This window comes from Dermochelys coriacea, chromosome 1 (genome assembly GCF_009764565.3).
Source record: "Dermochelys coriacea isolate rDerCor1 chromosome 1, rDerCor1.pri.v4, whole genome shotgun sequence".
NCBI lineage: Eukaryota > Metazoa > Chordata > Testudines > Dermochelyidae > Dermochelys > Dermochelys coriacea.
The window spans coordinates 302,981,343-303,006,004 of record NC_050068.2 but is presented as its reverse complement, the minus strand read 5'-3'; the positions used below and the strand labels follow the sequence as shown (position 1 = coordinate 303,006,004).

At 45.6% G+C, this 24,662-nt stretch overlaps 2 protein-coding genes across 6 annotated transcripts in view; one reads left to right on the top strand and one right to left on the bottom strand.

The window, feature by feature from the left end:
- Positions 1–21,961, bottom strand: part of ZNF277 (zinc finger protein 277) — an 89,804-nt gene extending 67,843 nt beyond the window's left edge. The window contains exon 1 of one of the 2 annotated variants that reach the window (XM_038397481.2): positions 21,781–21,961. In XM_038397481.2, coding sequence (XP_038253409.1) covers positions 21,781–21,823 — 43 coding nt within the window. In that variant the 5' untranslated portion in view covers positions 21,824–21,961. Of the gene's footprint in view, positions 1–21,711 lie in introns of both variants that reach the window. The other variant, XM_043495044.1, reaches the window with a different exon arrangement.
- A 64-nt stretch (positions 21,962–22,025) lies between these two features.
- Positions 22,026–24,662, top strand: part of DOCK4 (dedicator of cytokinesis 4) — a 397,340-nt gene continuing 394,703 nt past the window's right edge. For 2 of the 4 annotated variants that reach the window (XM_038397428.2, XM_038397418.2), the window contains exon 1: positions 22,101–22,293. In XM_038397428.2, coding sequence (XP_038253356.1) covers positions 22,257–22,293 — 37 coding nt within the window. In that variant the 5' untranslated portion in view covers positions 22,101–22,256. Of the gene's footprint in view, positions 22,294–24,662 lie in introns of all 4 variants that reach the window. The other 2 variants (XM_038397445.2, XM_038397456.2) reach the window with 2 other exon arrangements.

Here is a 24,662-nt window from a genome sequence, read left to right as displayed (position 1 = left end):
CAGTTGCAGTACATCACTAAAAACAGATGGCAACCATCTGAGAGTTCTGGGGTCTCTCAGCCACTAACAAAACTATGTACTGTTAATATTTTACAAAGAGGAATTACTATATCAAAAGATGAGAGGGTGGCAAATGTGAAGGTAATGGTGATCATGGGAAAAAATGGTTACCTACCATTTTGTAACTCTTGTTCTTAGAGATGTATTTCATAGATACTAAGGTCAGAAGGGACCATTCTGATCATCTAGTCCGACCTCCTGCACAGCGCAGGCCACAGAATCTCACCCACCCACTCCTATGAAAAACCTCACCTATGTCTGAGCTATTGAAGTCCTTAAATCATGGTTTAAAGACTTCAAGGAGCAGAGAAGCCTCCCTCAAGTCAACCATGCCCCATGCTACAGAGGAAGGCGAAAAACCTCCAGGGCCTCTCCAATCTGCCCTGGAGGAAAATTCCTTCCCGACCCCAAATATGGCAATCAGCTAAACCCTGAGCATATGGGCAAGATTCACCAGCCAGATACTACAGAAAATTCTTTCCTGGGTAACTCAGATCCCATCCATCTAATATCCCATCTCAGGGGATTAGTCCTATTTACCCTGAATATTTAAAGATCAATTAATTACCAAAATCCCATTATCCCATCATACCATCTCCTTCATGAACTTATCGAGTTTAATCTTTTGCCCCCACTGCTTCCCTTGGAAGGCTATTCCAAAACTTCACTCCTCTGACGGTTAGAAACCTTCGTCTAATTTCAAGTCTAAACTTCCTGGTGGCCAGTTTATACCCATTTGTTCTTGTGACCACATTGGTGCTGAGCTTAAATAATTCCTCTCCCTCTCCTATATTTATCCCTCTGATATATTTATAGAGAGCAATCATATCTCCCCTCAACCTTCTTTTAGTTAGGCTAAACAAGCCAAGCTCCTTAAGTCTCCTTTCATAAGACAAGTTTTCCATTCCTCGGATCATCCTAGTAGCCCTTTTCTGTACCTGCTCCACTTTGAAGTCATCCTTTTTAAACATGGGAGACCAGACCTGCACACAGTATTCTAGGTGAGGTCTCACCAGTGCCTTGTATAACGGTACTAGAACCTCCTTATCCCTACTGAAAATGCCTCTCCTGATGCATCCCAAAACCGCATTAGCTTTTTTCACAGCCATATCCCATTGGCAGCTCATAGTCATCCTATGATCAACCAATACTCCAAGATCCTTCTCCTCTTCCGTTACTTCTAATTGATGCATCCCCAACTTATAACTAAAATTCTTGTTATTAATCCCTAAATGCATAACCTTACACTTCTCACTATTAAATTTCATCCTATTACTATTACTTCAGTTTACAAGGTCATCCAGATCCTCCTGTATAATATCCCGATCCTTCTCCGAATTGGCAATACCTCCCAGCTTTGTATCATCTGCAAACTTTATTAGCACACTCCCACTTTTTGTGCCAAGGTCAGTAATAAAAAGATTAAATAAGATTGGTCCCAAAACCGATCCCTGAAGAACTCTTGTTCTTCGAGATGTTGCTCATGTCTGTTCCATTTTACATGTGCACGATTGTCAGAGATTTGAGCCTTAGCGGTACCCGTATGGTTAGCTGTGGCACCCTCTAAAGTGCAATGCTCACGCCTCGGTATATCAGGTGCTGCTGGCCCTATGCCCTCTCAGTTCCTTCTTGCTGACCACTCCAACAGAGGGGCAGGAGAGCGGATAATGGAATGGACATGAGCAACATCTCGAAGAACAAGAGTTACAAAAAGGTAGGTAACTGTTTTTTCTTCTTTGAGTGCTTGCTCCTGTCGATTCCATTCTAGGTGTCTCACAAGCAGTATACCTGGAGGTGAGCTCAGAGTTCACAGCCTTGCAGCATTGCCCTGCCAAAGGCAGCATCATACTGAGCTTGCTGGGTAAGCACATAATGAGATGCAAACATGTGGATGGATGACCAGGTGGCAGCCTGACAGATTTCTTGGATTGGCACCTGCACCAGGAAGGCCGCCGATGACACCTAGTCTAGTGAGCAGTGACAATTGCCAGCGGGGGCACCTTTGCCAGCTCATAGCAGTAGCGGATGCAGGCCCTGATCCAAGACGAGATTCTCTGGGCAGACACTGAACAACCCTTCATCCTGTCTGTGACAGCAACGAACAACCATGCTGACTTACAGAACGGCTTTGTTCTATCTATGCAGAAGGCCAGCACCTGTCCGACATCCAGGGTATGTAGCCTGCATTCTTCATCCGTTGCACGGGGCTTTGGACAAAAGACTGGAAAGTATACGTCTTGACCAGTATGAAACTGAGAAATGACCTTCAGCAGAAAAACTAGGTGTGGACGCAGCCAGACCATGTATAAGGCGGCCCCAACATGAGCCCCCTGATCTCAGACCCCTATGGACCAAAGTTATAGCGACCAAGAAGGAGATCTTCCAGGAGAGAAGCAGGAAGGAGCAGGAAGCCAAGGGCTCAAAAGGGGGACCCATGAGCCTTGACAGCACAAGATTCAGATCCCACAGGGGAACCGGGTCCCGGACATGCAGGTAAAGTCGCTCCAGGTCTTTCAGGAACTGCACCATCATGGGATGGGCAAAGACCGACCTACTTACCTTGAAATGGAGGATGGAACACCGAAATGGCCGCCAGGCTGCAGTCCCTCTAAGCTGCCCAGGAGCGACTGAAGTGCCGCACAGTTGACTAGCGGAGACGCTCATATCCAGACTTCCCCAACTCACACTCACAGAGTCTGTGTCTACACACACAGTCTTTCACACTCACCTCCCAACACATACTTGTGTTATTTTTGTTTGTTGTTACTTCTTGGTCATTCCTGCAACGCATATATATATTCTCTGTAATTTTATTCTTTCAAAGTGTGTTATTGTAGTATTTTGACTGGTCTATGTATTTCATAATTTTTATTTCTCTCACACTTAAATTTAATTCTTTGAATAGTGAGTTCTAAAATGCCTAACCTGTCCTGGCTGGAGTAATTATCCCTATTGGTAACTTTTTAAAAATATACATTACATCTAGGTTTTTTGTTTCTACTGGTGGCGCACATCTGTACATTACCTCAGTGCACATAACATTTATTCCGCACATGGATGAAAAAAGTTAGAGAGAACACTGCCAACAGGTGTACGCTGGCTGAAGATAGCAATAGGTACTGGTGCTTAAGGTGCAACAAATAGTCAATGTCCTGCAGCGGGGCTTCTTCAGCATGAATGTGTCGATCCGAGGCCCAACACGAGAACCGCTTCTACTTCGCCACGTAGATAGCCCTGGTGGAGGGTTTCCTGCTGCCCAGGAGGACCCAGTGGACACCAGTGGGGCATTCTCAGTTGTCTATACTTAGCTATGCAGTAGCCAAGCTATCAGCTACCTAGCCAAGTTGCCAGGTTTTGATGCAACAGATTGCTGTGGTTCTGAGACAGCAGATCCAGCCGAAGAGGCAGCTGCAGCGGGATAGCTGCTGAAAGACTCAACAACATGCCAAACCAGCGTCGGTGAGGCCATGCTGGGGCTATGAGGATGACGTTCGCCTTGTCTTGCTTCACCTTTAGCAGGACCCTGTGGATTAAAGGCATTGGTGGGAAGGTGTACATCAGTGCTCCCAACTACTGAATCAAAAAGGCGTCTGACAGGATCCCTTCCCTGCAGAGAACAGAACATGAGGCACTTTCTGTTCTGTTTGGACATGAACAGGTCCATTTGGGGAGTCCCCCACCTGTGGAGGATTAGGCTGACCACCTCTAGATGGAGTGACCATTTGGGGCAACATGAGAAGGTCCTGCTGAGGTGACCTGCCAGGACATTCTTGGTTCCAGCCAGGTGAGTGGCTACCAGATGAACGGCATGCTGCACACAAAGGTCCCAGAGGCTGAGCACCTCCTGACAAAGGGCCAAAGACCTGACACCGCCCTGCCTGTTGATAGAATACATCGCAGCAGTACTGTCCATCAGGACCTGAACCACCTTGCCTTCCAGGTAGGCAAAAACACTTGGCAGGCCAGGCAAACCGCTCTGAGCTCCCTGACGTTGATATGAAGGGCTAAGTCATGTTGAAACCACTGGCTCTGAGTGCTGAGCTCACCCAAATGGGCTCCCCAGCCCAGATCCAATGCATCCGAGACCAGGGTAAGTGACAGGGATGGGGACATGAAGGGAACTCTTTGTCGCACCAACTTGGAATCCAGCCATCAGTCCAGGGACAAGAGGACTCAGACAGCTGCAGCGGCACAGGAGCTAGCAAACAGAGCTCTAAACAGGGGAGTTTGAGTGGGAGTTCTGTTGGAGGAGAAGGTAGTTGTACTTGGTTTTGTATTGTATTGTATTGTATTGTGTATGGGGGCTTTGTGCTGGGAGAGCAGCTGAGCCCTGATTAGGGGGTGGGGCTTTGTGCTGGGAGAACAGCTGAGCCCTGATTAGGGGGTGGGCTTCTGACTAGAGGTCCTATAAAGGTAGCCAGCCAGCGGCACAGACAGCTGCAGTGGTACAGGAGCTAGGAAACAGAGCTCTAAACAAGGACGTTTGTATTGTGGTGCTTGTTTGGGGTTTGCTTTTGCTGGGGGGTGGTCTTTTTGGTGTGGCTTGTGTTTCCCAGATTAACAGGATTTAGGTGGGAAGGCGATGACAGATACAGAGGTAGCTGTGGGAGTGACTCCTGTAGTGGAAGACATATTGAGGATGACTGGATGTGGAAGCTGTGGTATGTACATGATCCTGGAGGGGGGAACTGGTAAGAGGTTTTTTCTGCATGAAATGCCATCTGATAGAGCTGATGGAGGAAAAGATCCGAGGTTTGGACATGCAGGTGGAAAGTCTCGTTGAGTTTAGGAAGGGGTTTGAGCAGATGATGGAGCAAAGATATGAGGTATCTGAAGGGAAAAGCTCAGACTCACGGATGGAAGCAGGGCTGGGGAATTTTGAGGGGAGACTGGGTGAGGAAAGTGGTCAGTGGAAGCATGTGACTAAAAGAACCAGGCAGAGGAAAAGATGGGCTAGTGAAGGAGAAATAGAGCTTAGGAATAGGTTTGCAGAGTTGGAAAATGAAGAAGGGGCTCAGCAGGTACTTGTTGAAGGTGGAAGGGTAAGGAAGAAGAGAAGAGAGGCTAGTCCTATAGGAAAAGTGGAAGAGTCAAGGGAGACTACACCAAATATGAGCCCCAGGAGGATACAGGATGGGTTGAAGAAGATTATAAGGGAAAATAGGAATGGAAAGAACTTGCAGCCAGAGGGAACAAGGGAGAGACTGGAGCATAGCACCATCACCAGGAAAAGGCAGGTCTATGTGATCGGGGACTCTTTATTGAGAAGAATAGACAGGCCTGTAACTAGAGCTGATCCTGAGAATAGAAGGGTGTGCTGTCTTCCGGGTGCTAAGATACGGGATGTAGACCTGAGGTTGAAAAGGATCCTAAAGGGAGCGGGAAAGAATCCCCTAATTATCCTTCATGTGGGAACAAATGATACGGCTAGATTCTCGCTGGAAAGTATTAAGGGAGACTATGCTAGGTTGGGGAAGATGCTTAAGGAAATTGAGGCTCAGGTGATCTTTAGCGGGATCCTTCCTGTTCCTAGAGAAGGGCAACAAAGGTGTGACAAGATTATGACTGTCAACAGATGGCTTAGGCAGTGGTGCTATAAGGAGGGCTTTGGGATGTATGGCCACTGGGAGGCATTCACGGACAGAGGACAGTTCTCTCGGGATGGACTTCATCTGAGTAGGGAAGGAAATAGACTTCTAGGATCGAGGCTGGCACAACTGATAAAGAGAGCTTTAAACTAGGCATTAGGGGGAGATGGATGGGAGATGTCCAGGAAATCTCCACACCAGATTTTAGCATTGAGAGGGAAGACGAAGTAAGAAAGGATACAGCCGTGGGTAGGAGAATGTATATAAGGAGCGAGGGCGGTGTGGATACTAGTCTAATAGGTTATACTGGCTGTAGAATGACTAATAGGGTACAAAATGTGAGCAAGGCCAAACAGCAAAAATTAAGATGTTTATACACCAATGCGAGGAGCCTAGGTAACAAAATGGAGGAACTAGAGCTACTGGTGCAGGAAGTGAAACCAGATATTATAGGGATAACAGAAACATGGTGGAATAGTAGTCATGACTGGACTACAGGTATTGAAGGGTATGTGCTGTTTAGGAAAGACAGAAACAAAGGTAAAGGGGGTGGAGTAGCATTGTATATCAATGATGAGGTAGAATGTAAAGAAATAAGAAATGATGGAATAGATAAGACAGAGTCCGTCTGGGCAAAAATTACATTGGGGAAGAAAACTAGTAAAGCCTCTCCTACGATAGTGCTTGGGGTGTGCTATAGACCTCCAGGATATAATCTGGATATGGATAGAGCCCTTTTTAATGTCTTTAATAAAGTAAATACTAATGGAAACTGCGTGATCATGGGAGACTTTAACTTCCCAGATATAGACTGGAGGACCAGTGCTAGTAATAATAATAGGGCTCAGATTTTCCTAGATGTGATAGCTGATGGATTCCTTCATCAAGTAGTTGCTGAACCGACGAGAGGGGATGCCATTTTAGATTTAATTTTGGTGAGTAGCGAGGACCTCAGAAGAAATGGTTGTAGGGGACAATCTTGGCTCAAGTGATCATGAGCTAATTCTGTTCAAACTCAATGGAAGGATTAACAAAAATAAATCTGCAACTAGGGTTTTTGATTTCAAAAGGGCTGACTTTCAAAAATTAAGGAAATTAGTTAGGGAAGTGGATTGGACTGAAGAACTTATGGATCTAAAGGCAGAGGCGGCCTGGGATTACTTTAAATCAAAACTGCAGAAGCGATCAGAAGTCTGTATCCCAAGAAAGGGGAAAAAATTCATAGGAAGGAGTTGTAGACCAAGCTGGATGAGCAAGCATCTTAGAGAGGTGATTAAGAAGAAGCAGAAAGCATACAGGGAGTGGAATATGGGAGGGATCAGCAAGGAAAGCTACCTAATTGAGGTCAGAACATGTAGGGATAAAGTGAGACAGGCTAAAAGTCGAGTAGAGTTAGACCTTGCAAAGGGAATTAAAACCAATAGTAAAAGGTTCTATAGCCATATAAAAAGAAAACTAAGAAAGAAGAAGTGGGGCCGCTAAACACTGAGGATGGAGTGGAGGTTAAAGATATTCTAGGCATGGCCCAATATCTAAACAAATACTTGGCCTCAGTCTTTAATAAGACCAAAGAGCATCTTGGGGATAATGGTAGCATGACAAATGGGAATGAGGATATAGAGGTAGATATTACCATATCTGAGGTAGAAGCAAAACTGAAACAGCTTAATGGGACTAAATCGGGGGGCCCAGATAATCTTCATCCAAGAATATTAAAGGAATTGGCACCTGAAATTGCAAGCCCATTAGCAAGAATTTTTAATGAATCTGTAAACTCAGGAGTAGTACCAAATGATTGGAGAATTGCTAATATAGTTCCTATTTTTAAGAAAGGAAAAAAAAGTGATCCGGGTAACTACAGGCCAGTTAGACATCTGTAGTATGCAAGGTCCTGGAAAAAACTTTGAAGGAGAAATTAGTTAAGGATTTTGAAGTCAATGGTAAATGGGACAAAATACAACATGGTTTTACAAAAGGTAAATTGTGCCAAACCAATCTAATCTCCTTTTTTGAAAAGTAACAGATTTTTTAGATAAAGGAAATGCCTTACTGAAATCTAGGTAAATTAGATCCACGGCATTTGATACCGTGCCACATGGGGAATTATTAGTTAAATTGGAGAAGATGGGGATCAATATGAACATCAAAAGGTGGATAAGGAATTGGTTAAAGGGGAGACTGCAACGGGTCCTACTGAAAGGCGAACTGTCAGGTTGGAGGGAGGTTACCAGTGGAGTTCCTCAGGGATTGGTTTTGGGACTAATCTTATTTAATCTTTTTATTACTGACCTCGGCACAAAAAGTGGGAGTGTGCTAATAAAGTCTGCAGATGATACAAAGCTGGGAGGTATTGCCAATTCAGAGAAGGATCGGGATATTATACAGGAGGATCTGGATGACCTGGAGTAATAGTAATAGGATGAAATTTAATAGTGAGAAGTGTAAGGTTATGCATTTAGGGATTAATAACAAGAATTTTAGTTATAAATTGGGGACGCATCAATTAGAAGTAACGGAAGTGGAGAAGGACCTTGTACTATTGGTTGATCATAGGATGACTATGAGCTGCCAATGGGATATGGCTGTGAAAAAAGCTAATGCGGTTTTGGGATGCATCAGGAGAGGCATTTCCAGTAGGGATAAGGAGGTTTTAGTACCATTATAAAAGGCACTGGTGAGACCTCGCCTAGAATACTGTGTGCAGTTCTGGTCTCCCATGTTTAAAAAGGATGAATTCAAAGTGGAGCAAGTACAGAGAAGGGCTACTAGGATGATCCGAGGAATGGAAAACTTGTCTTATGAAAGGAGACTTAAGGAGCTTGGCTTGTTTAGCCTAACTAAAAGAAGGTTGAGGGGAGATATGATTGCTCTCTATAAATATATCAGAGGGATAAATACAGGAGAGGGAGAGGAATTATTTCAGCTCAGCACCAATGTGGACAAATTGGCCAGCAGGAAGTTTAGACTTGAAATCAGACGAAGGTTTTTAACCATCAGAGGAGTGAAGTTTTGGAATAGCCTTCCAAGGGAAGCAGTGGGGGCAAAAGATCTATCTGGTTTTAAGATTCTACTCGATAAGTTTATGGAGGAGATGGTATGATGGGATAATGGGATTTTGGTAAGTAATTGATCTTTAAATATTCAGGGTAAATAGGACTAATCCCCTGAGATGGGATATTAGATGGATGGGATCTGAGTTACTATAGAAAATTCTTTCCTGGGTATCTGGCTGGTCAATCTTGCCCATATGCTCAGGGTTTAGCTGATTCCTTCCCGACCCGAAATATGGCAATTTTCCTCCAGGGCAGATTGGAGAGGCCCTGGAGGTTTTTCGCCTTCCTCTGTAGCATGGGGCATGGTTGACTTGAGGGAGGCTTCTCTGCTCCTTGAAGTCTTTGAACCATGATTGAAGGACTTCAATAGCTCAGACATGGGTGAGGTTTTTCATAGGAGTGGGTGGGTGAGATTCTGTGGCCTGCGCTGTGCAGGAGGTCGGACTATATGATCAGAATGGTCCGTTCTGACCTTAGTATCTATGAATCTATGACATGGCTCAGCACCATGACCATTTGGTCCAGGGTGTGCCTGCTGGGGATATAGGCCGAGACCAGACACATTTGCAGAGGTCGCAGATGAAGTCAAGCATGGCTGACCATGTACGCACATGCGGCCCAACAGCTGAAGGCACGTGTGGGCCATGGTGAGCGGGTGGCTATTTATATGGGAGATCAGGTTCAACACGGCCCGAAAATGCGCTTTTGGAAAGAAGGCTCTGGCCTGCAAGGAGTTGAGAACCACTCAGATAAACTCTGTGTGTTGGACTGGCAAGAATGTGGACTTTTTTGTATTAGCAGACCCAGGTTGATCCCAGTGGAACCCACCAGATCGAAGCTCCTTTGCACCTGCCCTGGGGACATACACTTGATGAGCCTGTCATTGAGATACGGAAGATCTGGACCCCTCAACGTCTCAGGTAAGCCGCCATCACTGTCATGCAGTCCATAAACACCCTGGGAGCTGAGGACAGGCCAAAGGGCAACGCCATGAACTGGAAATGGTGCCTGGCCACTATGAAAAGCAGAAAACGCCTGGGTCCCAGGAATATGGAGATGTGAAGGTAAGCATCCTTTGAGTCGAGAGTGTCATACCAGTCTCCCAGTACCAGGGAAGGGATGATAGAGGCCAGAGAGTCTATGCAAAACTTCAACTTTTGAGAGACTTGTTGAGGCGACGCAGGTCCAGGATGGGTCTTATGCCCCCTTTGGCCTTCGGGATTAGGAAGTAGTGGGAGTAGAATCCTCTTCCTTCCATGTCCTGAGGAAACTCCTCCACAGCAGCCAAGCCCAGGTAATTTTCGACCTCCTGAACGAGGAGTTGCTCATGAGAAGGATCTCTGAAGAAGGATGAGGAAATGGGAGTGGGGTGGGAGGAAGGGGCAGCCAAGAATTGCAGGGAAAAGCCTCAAGCTATTACATCCAGGGCCCAATGGTCTGATATAACCTGCAACCAGACTCAACAGTAGGGAGAGAGGTGGTTCAGGAAAAGGCAGGAAAGATCTGGGTGGCTGACTGGGGCGTCACTCTCGGGCAAACCCTTAAAATGAGCACTTTTGGCCCCCTATACGTTTGGTGGGCCCAGGTTGTGCAAGCGAGTGGGAGGAAGAAGGGCGTCCATAAAACTCACATCCCTTCTTCTTGCAGAGCCCTGAGAGATTGCCAAGGTCTTGGTGGCAGGGGCGGCCGGAAGGGCTTTCTAGCCGACTATGGCATGTGCATGTCCAGTGAGTATTAGGTGGCTCTAGTGTGCTTCAACCCGTGCAGCATGGCATCCGTCTGCTCAGAGAAAAGACCAACCTTGTTGAAAAGGAGGTCTTGAATGGACATCTGCATCTCCTGGGAGAGGCCCGTCTTTTAGAACCAGGCACTGCACGGCAACACAATTGCTGATTCGACCACCTGAGCCATCAAGTTTGCCGCGTCCCAGGCCATCTGCAGAGAGCATCTGTCCACTGCAATACCCTCCTCCACCAAGGTGCCGAACTCTTGAGCTATACCCTGCAGGAGGGACTCCTGGAACTTTTTAAGACCATCCCAGAGGTTAAAGTTATATCTGCCCAACAGGGCCTGAGAGTTCGCCATCCAAAATTGTACGCTGGTGGAAGAATAAATCTTTCTCCCAAATAGATCGAGACTTTTGGTCTCTCTTCTTGGGAGTTGAGGAGGTGTGACTCTGTCCTCCTTGTTGGCTGCAGGCTCCTGTGAGCAGGGAGTGGGTGGGTATAAAGATAGTCAAAACCCTTGGACAGAATGAAATACTTTTTCTAGGTTTGTTTTGAGGTGCGAGGAATGGAGGAGGGGGTTTGCCACTGGGCCTTGGCTATCTTGAGAACCTTTTCATGCACAGGCAGGGTGACCTGGGTGGGCGTAGAGGCTCAGAGGACATTGAAAAGGGTGTCCTCTTTCTCCGCCATCTCCTGCACCTCCAGCCCCAAGTTCTCGGCCACCCGCCGAAGTAGGGCTTGATGCTCCCTGAAGTCATCCAGGGGGCTAGCCCTCGAAGGTCCCACGATCGCTTCGTCTGGGGTCGAGGAGGAAGAATCAACTGCTCTGGGGGAGGTCCTGGGGCATCAATTGCCACTGGGGATGGAGGCTTCAGGGTAGACCCAAGTTCCTCCACTCTGGTCTCCAAACAGGCCCCTGGAACCGAGCCCAGTGCCACTGGTCGATGCTCCGACATAGCAACTGAGGAGCGCTGAAAAGGGGGCATCGTCATGACTAGTACACTCCATGTGCTCCAATAAGGCCACTGTGCTGGCCACTGGCTGCGCTGCCATTGCGGTGCCACAGACGACAGTGCAGGTTCTGGCCCAATCTTGCCGATGGGACCTGTGGGGTGGTCTCAACTGGCCCTCCGTGCTGGAGGATTTACCTTCTGGCGACCAGGGAGGGACCGTTGACGACTGCATCTGTTCTCTGCTCTTGGCTATCGATGACCACTGACCAGACATGGGAAACTGTTGTCAGTACCGGGGAGAGCGGTGCCAGGAGTAGTATGGGGAGTGCCAACCCCATACCGGTGAGTAATGCCGAGGGAATCTTGACGTGGTCTGGGCGACTGATGACATGTCTTGGACTTGTCCTGGGACCCTCAATGCGGTGGAGAGGATAGTTGCTTTCTGTCCAGCGACTGGCAGTGTTCCCCTGTCCCTTGAGGGGTCTTAGTGGCTGGCTTTTCCTCTTGGGGAGCCATAGCTGAGTTCTGCAGCACCAGAGTCATCAACGGAACTGGAGGAGAACTGTGTTCTCTCTGCGCCTGGGGAGCCTGGAAGGATGATGGTGCAGGCAGGGGTGTGGGTCCCATACCGCTCCCAGGAGTCGGTGGCGAATCTTAAAAGGGGTGGGAGCCCCAACCAGGGAGGCACGATCACTTGGCTCTGGAATAACCTGGCAGGCAGGCCCGGGTCCTTTGGTCGACGACTCTTGGGCCTTCTTGCTTGGTGCTGGGAGCACTTCTTAGCTTTCTTCTTCAGCACCGACGATGTCAAACAGTGCCAGGAGGAGCTGGGTGCTAGCGGCACACTGTACACATAGGCTGAAGCACTCGGAGCAAACTGCCTGGACGGCCGGAAGCCGGGCAGAGGGCAGACTCCATTACGAGACCCTGAGGCGGATATCCCACTCCTTCTCAGTGCGGAGCCCAACAGTCTTACAAATCCGGCACTGATCCTTAACGTGTGACTCCCCCAAGCACTTTAGACAGCTACTATGGGGGTCACTCACAGCCATAGCCTGTTGTGGTCTGAGCAGGGCTTAAACCTGGGAGACTGGGGCATGCCCTACCTGGGGCAAAGTCCATGCTGGGACCCTAAGGTAACAAACATTTAACTGCTATTTTACAACTATTTAACCACTACTGTAACCAAACTATGTACAAAGGCCCTAAGGCATGAAGTTCATAGAGAAAAAACCACTAGCTCTTACTTACGCAAAGAAGGCACTCCAACTAACCACCACAGACGATAAGAAGGAACTGAGAGGGCATAGGGCCGCTGGCGCCTGATATACCGTGGCATGAGTGCAGCACTCCAGAGGGTGCCACAGACAATCCTATGAGTACCACTAAGGCAAAAATCTCCGATGACCACACATGTGGGAGTGTGCACATCTAGAATGGAATCGACATATGCAAATATAATGCCAAAAGACCCTGGTCATCAGCGGGTGGGATCGAACCGGGGATCTTTGGAGTTTAGTGCATAAGCCTCTACTGCATGAGCTAAAAGCCAACTGGCTGTTAGCTAAGGCTGTAGAGCAGACTAATTTTCTCTCTCTCTTTAAGGGGTCTCAGTGCCACTAGATGGGACAGAATACCACACCCAGAAGATGTGTGGGTTACACAAGCATTTGAAGAGAATTAAAGATTAGGAAACTATACTGCAGTATCCGTGATCAGACATGAGCTCCAACTACTGTATCTCCTCTAGTTCTAACATTTAAAGATGAGCATCACTGTTTCATACTAATGAGCTGGAGCCCATTCTAGTGAACAAAGCCAATCAAAAATACCCAAGCATAATGCATTCATTTACTTCACAAGTATACTTTAGCTTTCATAACTGTAGCAGATTTTGTAACAGCAATGAAGTATTAATGTGAGACCTCATTATAGCCCTCTCCTATTAAATCTTTGATAAAATGTGGTGAGAGATCGCTTTTATTTTGTATATGAATTAACAGGGGTGAGGATTGTTGCGATTCTACAGTACACATGTTTTTCTTTATACTTCAGGGCATAAAGTGATCACAAGCTGGGTCAGGAAAGTTTCCCTGCATGATACAGAATTGCATAACTGGTGGAATGCATTACTGGAAGAAGGCTTTGCATTCTTATGTAGCACTTTGTATAGGTCTATGTTCCTACTGTTATTGCAGACAAATGCTTTTAGAAGTTTTGTACACTTCAAGAACTGATGCTTTGTGTTACCATGCAGAATAACCAGAGCTTTTGTTATTACAAATTATGTAGTATAGTATTACTGCTCAAACTATTGACTGATTCAAACTATTATAACTGTAATCATTGTTATTGGGGATAGTATATATTTCATTCTCCATTGGTTATAATGAATGAACATATTATTGCTTGAGGTGCCAATCCTTCCCCTCCCTCTCCCCCAAAACAAAAACACATCCCATAAACATGGACCCTTACTCGCATATGAGCCCCACTGACTTCAAAGGGATACTGTGCAGAAGTACAGGACCAACTCCCAAATGAGGCATGCCTGCCTTAAAGTAGTAGAATGCAGTATTTTAATCTTCCCAGATCTAAGGTTTTAAGCATTTAATGTTTTCCATGTGGACAAAAATCCTCGTCCCCACTGTACACCAGTCCCAGGAGGAGGTTCAGGGTGTGGGCTCCAGGCCATGCTGATCTCAAGTGGCTCCTGGGAAATGGCAACATGTCCTTCCATCGTCTAGGCAGAGGCACAGCCAGGGGGTTCTTCCTGCTGCCCTCCCGCCCACAGGTGCCACCCCCACAGCTCCCATTGGCCGCGGTTCCTGGGTTGGCGCCTGTGGGTGGGGGCAGCATGCGGAGCCTCCCTGACCGCCCCTTCACGTAGGAGTCAGACATGCCGGCTGCTTCCTGGGAGCCATGTGGAGCCGAGCAGGGAGCCTGCCAGCCCTGCTGTGCCGCCAACTGGACTTTTAGCAACCTGGTCGGCAGTGTTGACCGGAGTCGCCAGGGTCCCTTTTTGACCACGTGTTCTGGTCAAAAACCCGACACCTGGCAACCCTACTGTCCTTGTTGCTCAGGAACTACTGTATGGTAGGTAACAGAAGTGAAGCGAAGACCTGAAGCAACTGAATCGCTAATAAGTAAATAACAATGTCCCAGATTGCTGAAATTAAGTGTAATTGCATGTCCATTAATAGATATTTAATATATTATATTTAGAAGGATAGTTGACTTACAGTTTATTTTTTAAGCTATGGTTATACTTTAAATTCCCAGAGCTTTCAAACTGTTTGGTCTCAATTGGCTTTTTCACAGAACATAACAGTCCGTGCCTAACGTTAATGGGAGTTATGCATACATGCTAAGGCACGAGGAGATCCCCCATTGTTTTATACAGGCATGTCATCAGAGCAGATACAACACACATTCATGCTATACAATTATCTGTAGAATTATGGTGGGATCATAGACAACACAGACTTGTTTCACAAAGTAAAATAATCCATTACATATTATATTTAAATATTTAGTCTCATTATGTTCTCCTGTCACTCATTCAGTTATACAAAAAACACATTGTGGAAGAATGTAAACTAGCCTTGTTGCACTAAAATTCTGTTACTGTAACAAACATTTATTTAAGAGGATGATGCTGGTATTTTGACAACTCCACATAGAAAAGGGATTTATTAAACCAATCAGTTTCCATTCTATTAAACCTACTTTCAGTCCTCTATAAAGATCAGTGTGTTCAGCAGGTAATAACGTAAGAAAACTTTACTAGATTCCTATAAATAATTTTAAAAGGCTTTTGAAAAAAATATGAGCTAGTTTAATATAAAGAAAGTGCAATATTTTTAAAGGTCCATTTCTGTAATTATTACTTTAACTTAAATACAATAGGCTGTATATTATTAATTAGTAAACCTATTTCAGCAGCAATCACTAAATGTTGCTGCTTATAATGTTTAACATGTACCACTGTACCAAACCAGTGTCCCGAAAGGTTCTGACAGAGGCTATAGGTAGGAGGGCACTGGTCTGTCTCCCTTCTCAGGAAGGAGGCTGAGAAAGGTACAAGTTTGGAAATGCTTCAAACTGAATGAGATGTAGGCACAGAAATAAGAGAAGTTCCCAGAGAATCAATAGCATTTTGGATGCTTAAGATTAGAGCCCTGCAGTGGGATTGGGATCCTGTAGGTTGTGCAGGACCTGCTGCCATAAATGCCATAGCTGGAACAGATAAATGTACTTTGTTGAGGGCGGGATTGGGTGGGGGAATAAAACAGGCTGCAGTAATTTGTGGAAAAACACGAAATCTTCCATCAGTCTGTCACAAATAGAAAAACTTGCTTTCCATTGCTGAAATTCTTTTTTTTTTTTTTAAAATAAATGTTTTAATACTTAAAATTTAAGCGAGGGATAGAAAGAGATTTGATGTCTATTATAAAGGAATTAAAGTTTTTTTCACATGGTTTAAGCAAAATTTGTTTTATTCTTTTAGTGGTAAAGTTGTGTTTGAATTACATTTTTATTAAATATATATAAAAATAAATAAGCCAACTTTTTAAATTATTTTTAAGTAGCATGGTGCAATCTGTCTCTCTTGTGGGATTTGCGGGGATCTCAGGTTTTTGCTGGTGGGAGCGGGATAATATTGCAAGAAACAATGCAGGAGCGGGTGGGAGTGAATATTGTGGGGTAGGACAAGAGTGGGATAAAAAAATAGTCCCGGGCAGAGCTCTACTTAGAATCCCACATGGCATCAGTAATGAGGTTTAAACAATTAAGAACATTTGGAGTGTTCACCAAGAGTCTGGGTGAATTATGATGTCACAAGACTTAACAGGGCATTTGGGGTGCTTTGGGTACAGCAATTTAAAATCCATCAGCATTCAAATGCACAGGGCAATGGGCTTGGGTACTCTGGATGTTCCACCTTCCCTCAGATAAAAAGAAAAGGAGTACCCGTGGCACCTTAGAGACTAACAAATTTATTAGAGCATAAGCTTTCGTGAGCTACAGCTCACTTCATAGCTCACGAAAGCTTATGCTCTAATAAATTTGTTAGTCTCTAAGGTGCCACGGGTACTCCTTTTCTTTTTGCGAATACAGACTAACACGGCTGCTACTCTGAAACTTCCCTCAGATGTTATTCATCAGAGTTCTATTGACCTCACAAAAAAGTGACAGTTGTGTGCCCAAGGCAAAGACCCATCAAGATAGCTGCAATGTTTTATGCAGCTTCCTGTGTGAATTTCTCACCAGTGAGAAAAAAAGTCACTATTTCTTACGCCCACACACATTGTGCACACTGGGAGAGGAAGGAGCCCTCCTTGCGTCCCTCTGCAGCAGGTTGGAAGGATCCAAGCCTACAGGAGTTGGGAGACTTGGGGAAGCGAGGTGAGACTGTCAGCCAGAAGGGCATGATGGTTGCTGGGAAGATGAAGGGGTTGTCAGAGTGGGCCTACGGTGTGTAGCTCAGGAGTGGGGGCTAGAGGTTTCTAAAGAGAAGAGGAGAAACCTGCACCAGTTTCCCCTAATTTCAGCCATCGCCCATCCAATCCCCCTCCCCAGGTTGTCCCCACTCAGCCTTACCAGTGCATAGATGTCCCACTCAACCCACATTCTGTGCCACTAACCCCTATTACCCGTCTGTCCCCCCAGTCCTGCTCTGCCTGCACCTGAGCCCTTCCCCCTCCCTTCACTTCTAGGGAGCTTCTGGCACTTTCACCCAGCCTCCCCAAATGCAGGAGTCATGCACTGCCCATGGTGGGGAGATACAAAGGAACTGGAGGTGGCAGAAGATGTGTATGTGTTTGGGGCGGGAGGTGAGGGAGGAAGAGCAAAGCGGGAACATGGAGTGGCAGAAAGTGTGTGTGAAGGGAGGGAATAGAGAGGAGATGGGGAACCCAGGTGGGACAACGAAGGAAGAGAGGCATAAGAGGAAAGTATTGGGGGAGGAGAGAGAGGAAAGAATAAAGGGCATCAGGGAAGGTAAGAGATTGGAATAAGTAGAATGAAAGGATTTGTGGGAAAAGAATAAAAAAAAAGGGGGGGCTATTGGAAGAACAAGCAGGAATGTAACAGTGATCCCAGATAAGAACATTCAGGCACACACTTGAAAGAAAGCGTGAGAAGCTATTAGCTTTGAGCATTCTATATCCCGTCTCCTACAAAGTGACACAGCTGTTCTGCCAATGCTTGGAATGAAAAGATCAAAAGAACATTAAACAGATAAAAAGCCCTTCTCAGGAGAGAAGGGAGGTGTCAACTGTCAGGGGGACAGGTTGACAGTCTGCAGAGGAGCCTGAACGAGTTGGAGCTTTCCCTGGATCCAGGGAATAGTAAGCCTTAGGAAAGGCAAACATGTGGACAGTTTAGTTTATTCTTTTTAAGATCTGTTTTCTTAAATCAATTGGTTCTATATAAATAGTTTGCTTTAAGAAGACAGTTTGGTTACCAGTTACCAATCTCAGTGTATTATTATTTGTGTTATCATAGCACCTATGAGCCCTAATCCTGGTTCAGGACTCCACTATGCTAGAGAGTCATGATTAGCACAATCACAAACCCTGAAGAAAAAAAGATAGACTGTAAGCTCCTTAGGGCAGAGGCTAAGTACAAGACTTTAGACAAGAGACAGATATAGACAGACTGACAAGGGAATTCAAGGAAACAATGAGACAATATTGGTCAGCATGATAAGCAGTGGCAGTAGAGTCAAGTCTTTTGTAGGAATCATGGTGTGATGATTTTTGGGAGTACCCAGGGTTGTGAGACACCTCGCTATCAACTGCCCTTAGCATGAGGAAGACTTGTCTGTGCCTACTGGGAGCAAATGCTCCAAATCCACCAGCCTTTGGCAACACAAACAGTTGCTTCTAGGCTTCTGAAGGCCCTGCTCTCGCTTTACAGGTTAACAATAGATACACTCCAACGTTCGAGTCCTCAGAGCTTCCTTCTGGAGTGCCCAGCCTCTGATTGATTCTCAGATTTGGCTAAGAGGAGGTCATTAGTGACTTCAGTGTGAATGTTGAGTTCTTAGTTGAGAGCAAGGGGTAGAAGTCAGATTGGAGATGTTGCAGGATGGAAGTGGAGTAGAGAAGCTCCAGACAGCAATTATAAACAGCAGGTTCAATGAGTTTAGAAATGAAAGGGAGATGAAGTGGTAGCTGAAGAGGCAAGTGGGGTCAATGGTGGGTTCTTTAAGGATGGGTGATACTACATGTTTATACTGTGAGAGGAAGAGTCAGAGGAGTAAGAGGTCAACGAGAAAAGTAAGGGAGGGGATGAGAATGGGTTCAAAGGAGATCAGGAGATGAAATGGGGTTACTGGGAGAAGTAGAGGGGTTAGAACAGATTGGAAATTTTTGCATCTGTGACCATGGAGGAGGACAGAGTTGGGACGGGAGGGAGAAAAAAAGCAAGGAAGGAAGGAGAGTCGAGGGGAGAGGGAAGGTCATGTCACAAGCTGTCATGAAGGTCCTCTCGTGAATTGGTAACTGGTTAAAAGACAGGAAACAAAGGGTAGGAATAAATGGTCAGTTTTCAGAATGGAGAGAGGTAAAGAGTGGTGTCCCCCAGTGGTCTGTACTGGGCCCAGTCCTTTTCAACATATTCATAAATGATCTGGAAAAAGAGATAAACAGTGAGGTGGCAAAATTTGCAGATGATACTACTCAAGATAGTTAAGTCCCAGGCAGACTGCAAAGAGTTACGAAAGGCTCTCTCAAAACTAGGTGACTGGGTAAGAAAATGGCAGATGAAATTCAATGTTGATAAATCCAACATATTGCACATTGGAAACCATAATCCCAGCTACACATATAAAACTTATAAATTAGCTGTTACCACTCAAGAAAGAGATCTTGGCATCACTGTGGATAATTCTCTGAAAACATCCACTCAACGTGCAGCGGCAGTCAACAGAATGTGAACAGAAGGTTGGGAATCATTAAGAAAGGGATAGATAATAAGACAGAAAATATCATATTGCTGCTATATAAAACCATGGTAGGCCCACATCTGCATGCAATATTCAGGATGTGGTCACCCCATCTAAAGAAAAAAGATATATTGGAATTGGAAGAGGTTCAGAAAAGGGCTACAAAAATTATTAGGGGTATGGAACCGCTTCTGTACGAGGAGAGATTAATAAAACTAGAACTTTTCAGCTTGGAAAAGAGACAACTAAGGTGGGAATAAGGTCTATCAAATCATTACTGGCGTGAAGAAAGTAAATTAGGAAGTGTTATTTACTCCTCATAACACAAGAGCTAGGGGTCACGAAATGAAATTAATAGGCAGCAGGTTTAAAACAAACAAAAGGAAGCATTTCTTCACACAAAGCACAGTCAACCTCTGGACCTCTTTGCCAGAGGATTTTGAGAAGGCCAAGACTATAACAGGGTTCAAAAAAGAATTAGATGAATTCCTGGAGGATAGGTGCATCAATGGCTATTAGCCAGGATGGGTGTCACTAGCCTACGTTCGTCAGAAGCTGGGAATCAGCGACAAGGAAAGGATCACTTGATTACCTGTTCTGTTCATTCCCTCAAGAGCACCTGGCATTGGCTACTGTCGGAAGACAGGATACTGGGCTAGATGGATCTTTGGTCTGACCCAGTATGGCCGTTCTTATGTTCATCTTGACAATCTTCTCTTGAAAGAAATCAGCAAGATATTATGCTGAAAGAGAAGTAGTGGCAGGATGTGGGGAAGGTTTCAGAAATGAGTCAAAGTTGGTGAAAAGTCAGCTGGGATTGAAGGAACAGAATGGCAAGATCTGAGTCTAAATCAAAGTTTCTGAGGAAACCACAGTGAATAGCAGGTGACTGCTGCCCTAGGCCCAGTCTGAGAGTGGGAGAACTGTGTGATTCCACTCCAAGAAAGGTAATGGCTGAAGGCTTGAGACCTTAGAGGAGGAAGGGATACACTCAAAGAGACCAGGAGGGGTCAAAGGTGCAGTTGGGTCCTGTCACAGTTCTCAGGCTTTCTATACTGGACAGAAGGAGCCATTTTCAATGATACCTATGAATGTGTGAGAGAGACAAACTGCAGTGCACCTGCTGTTAAGAGGATGTGAAGAAAGACTGAAAGTCCTGAACACAAAGCATTGTGGTTAAAAACAAAACTCCTCCTCATTGGAGGAGCTAGGGTACTTTGACTTCACCACGAGAAAAGAACTTACAATAAACAGAAAAAATATCTAGGTTAGATCTCCGAACCCCAGTGGGAACAAACTCACTCCGCAGTACGGTAAGTGACTTTAGATCTCTTCCACACCAGAGATTTCAGGCTAACTCTCCTTTTACCAGAGCGCTGTCTGGTTCTTAGGCCTGGTCTACATGCAGTTTTGGTAACAATATAACTATTTTGGTTAGGGGTATGTTTTTTTCCCCCACACATATTGTTATATTGGTACAACACCTAGTGTGGATGCAGTTATACAGTATAAAGGGGCCTTATAGCAGTATACCTTATTGCCCTTCCTGTGCAGTAATAACTATACTTATATAATGTACCTTTTAACCAATACTAGGTTAAAGTGCATCCATACTAGGGGTTGAGTTTGTGTAGGGGAGCAAGAGGAATGCATCACCTTAACTACCAGTATATATAATGTGATACAGCTTTTGTGTTTAGGCAAGCTATATATGTGGTGTGATAGGTGAAGGATAAGCTTGCCAGTGGTACCTGTAAGTTCAAAAGCCACAAAGTTAGAATGTTCTACTACATAGGTTAAAAGCTGCCTGCTCTGACCAAACTGATTTCTCACTCTATTGGCATCTACCTTTCATAGTGTGCTTTCTTAAATATACAGTATATAGTTAGCGAGGTCAACATTGGCAGGGTTTCTATGCCCATTACCTGCTGTAGCATTAGAAATTTTTTTTTCTGTACTTTTCAGTTAAGCTTCCATTCTCTCGCATGCTTTCTGAACAGCGTATTGCCAGTGGTGCTATAGACGGCAGCTGTTTTCATATTCTTTGCTTGCCTATCTTTGTAACGTGTTGTGATGAAGTATTAATAAGTACAACAAGGAGTCCGGTGGCACCTTAAAGACTAACAGATTTATTTGGGCATAAGCTTTCGTGGGTAAAGAAAGCTTATGCCCAAATAAATCTGTTAGTCTTTAAGATACCACCGGGCTCCTTGTTGGTTTTGTGGATACAGACTAACACGGCTACCCCCTGATACCATTAATAAGGAACGATGATAAGGCTCTGGGACAGAGATCGGGTCTAACTTGGCCCAGCGACCCCCAACAAAGGTCTGCTGCAGTCCCACTCGCGCTTCCCCTGTAAGCACCCAGCCTCACTAGAAGGGACAGGACGCTTGAACAGGAGAAGGGGGCCCGACCCGACACTCAGGAGCGCACCACACTCACCGCCTCTGTCGGCCGCAGCGCCAACGCCGGAGGAAGCTGCCATGCTACTGCTCGCAGATGGACCCAGGCGTGACGTGCGCGCATAGGAACGGCGCCTAAACCAATAGGGAAGAGCCTTGAGGGCTCCAGCCCCACCTCCGGAACGCGGAGCTCATCAGGACTCGCAGTCTCCCCCCCCCCCCAGGAAGCAGGCGCCAGAAGGGGGCAGGGCTATGGTTGGGCCCCGCCCCCTGCCGCTGTCCTCCGCGGGGAAACTACACTTCCCGGCAAGCAGCGGGGCAGGGGAGGCGGGCGGCCGCTGTGAGTGGCCGGCGGGGGAAGCGGGGCTGAGTCAATCACAACAATGACTTCTCCGCTGGAGCCCGAGCCGCGCGGCTGAGCCCCGCCGAGCAGCGGCAGCGGCGGCGCTGGGCAGAGGGGCGCGCTGGGCGCCGCTGCTCTCATTGTTCGCCGAGGGACAGAACCGCGCTGTGAGCATGTGGATCCCGACCGAGCACGAGAAATACGGCGTGGGTGAGTGGGGCCGCTGGCACCGGTGCCCTGCCCTGGTGGGGCTGGCCCAGGTGGGGATATGAATGTAACCCGCCCCGAACCTCCCGGGTGGGGCCATGCCTCTGGTTCTGCCGCTCTCCGAGGAGTTTGCAAGCGGGCGCTGCTGGTTCATGTGTCAGGTGGGGAGGGAGGGAATGGATTCCTGTTATCACACCCCTCCCCTCCCAGTGCAACGAATAGCTGCAGTGATTGAAAATGTATGTGTGGGGGGGGGGGAGAGGGGGTCCTGTTATGGACAAAAAACAGTTGGAAAGCATAAGTCTCCCTATAGCCTGATCACCTCTGCACCGCGTCTGTGAGGGCTGAATAGCATCTCAGGAAAACAGCCCCGTCGGGAGACTCCTCTTCCCACCAGCCTCAACACCGGAGGGAGGAGAGGGGGAGAGAAACCCACACAATTGTTTAAAAATGTATTCTGCTTAACGGGCACGCTCAGTTTAAGCTACTGCCATCTTTCGAGACAGGCACCAGTCCGCAGTTGTATGTGTTTTTGTTTGTGTGTGTGTGTGTGTGTGTGTGTGTGTACAGTGTTTAATCAGGACAGTAGCTTACTTCCTATGCTAACGTTTTGTTTGGCTGTGAAATGGAGTTTATAAAGGTCTGGATTACACAGAGGCAGGGAAATGTGTTTCAGTATTTGAAGTTCAGGATCCTATTCGTGAGGAGGAGAGACAGCGTAGCATCGTCCTGTTCGAAAGGTGAACAACAAAGGACGTTAGATATTTGACTGATGGATCTGGGTTTTCTCATCTGTTTTCTACCTCGGCCCCAGTTACAGAATAGGGAACATTTCCTCCTTTTTCTCTCTGCTCCCTCCTCTTAGTTCCATACTTAAAACTCATATTTTCCTTTTCAACTACTGAATTCAGCCTGATCCCCCTGATACTTTTTGGAAGGGATAAGATTTTCTGCCAGCTATATAAACAGTCTAACACCAATAAAACAATTTTCAAATCCTAGAAATTTGATAGGGAAATAACCCACTATTGTATCTATAACACTTTTTATTAAAAAAAAAAAGCTTACTGTATAAATGTTGAAAAAAATCTATTTTACTTTCATATGGTGTGTGTGGTTTGGGATTTTTTGTTTGTGTGTGTGTGTGTGTGTGTGTGTTTTTTTTCAAAGTAAAAACAAAACAAAAAACAGTGACATTCATGGAAGTCATTTGCACTCGGCTATTATTTTTTCAGCTCTGCCTGAGGGCAGGACTCTGGAGCCCATTAAACTGACTTATGAAGCGATTAAAGAGACTCATTGTAGTTTTTGACACCATCTATTAAAACCACTAATACTTGATCGGCTTTGGTGACTCGTCCCGGACAATAGCTACCATTTCACACAAATGTAATTGAGTTGCTTCGCAGATCATTGGCATTGCAAGAAACTGTCTGTGTATCCAGGTTATATTTGTACATTGAGTTGTATATGTTATGGAAAATCCACGAGGAACGTAAAGACTTTGTCTTTGTGTGTGTGTAATCTCTCTCTGTTTAACAATTAAAACAGGAGCCAAGACTCATTCAATGTGACTATGTTCCATTTGGAGTTGATCCCAGATGTTGCTGTCTTCCAAATGTTAAATCCCACTGATGATCTCTATAATTTATTTTCTTGAGTTCTTTATGTGCCAGGTCACAGCTGGGTTGCTAGATATCGATTAGTCCTCCAGTCCGCTTTCTTTATGAGGATGGGCAGAGGCTTAAATCCACTCTGGGATTTCCTGGAATGGCATGTAGGATATTACCAGTCAAGTATTTCAAGCTGCAGCACTCCCCTCATTTTTTTTTTTTTTTTTTTTGTTGAGTGAAAGAGAATATTCCACAGCTGAAGCATATCTTCCTTTTTGTTGTTTACAATCTGAAAAAATGATTTAGTAATCTGCTTTTTTATCTACTCCCCCCACCGATAAAACTCAAAACAAAATCATTCCCCCCGTTATTTGAATAATTAGCCTGTGGCTGCTGAACAATTAAATAGTATCCTTCAGTTAAATTTTTCTGTGCTAGTAAGTCTTGCTTGGGTACTTAACCAAGAGCATCTAGTTGTGAATGCCAGTATTTGCAGAAATCTCATGACTGCTGGAGAAGTATCTTTGTAATCTCAGTAAGTGTCCCGTTTCCCCCACCCCCTTTGGATGACTCAAGAACAAATATAAAGATCTTCAAGCTTCCTTTGCTGCTTATATGTAATGACCAGTTCGATGTTTCTTTTTCACTTGCCTCCAAAAATCCATCCAAAATACTCCTCATCCAGTTTGTGCATCATCATTACAAACTGCTGAAATATTAACTCAGAAACCATTTCACTTGCTTTGGGAACTGTATTTT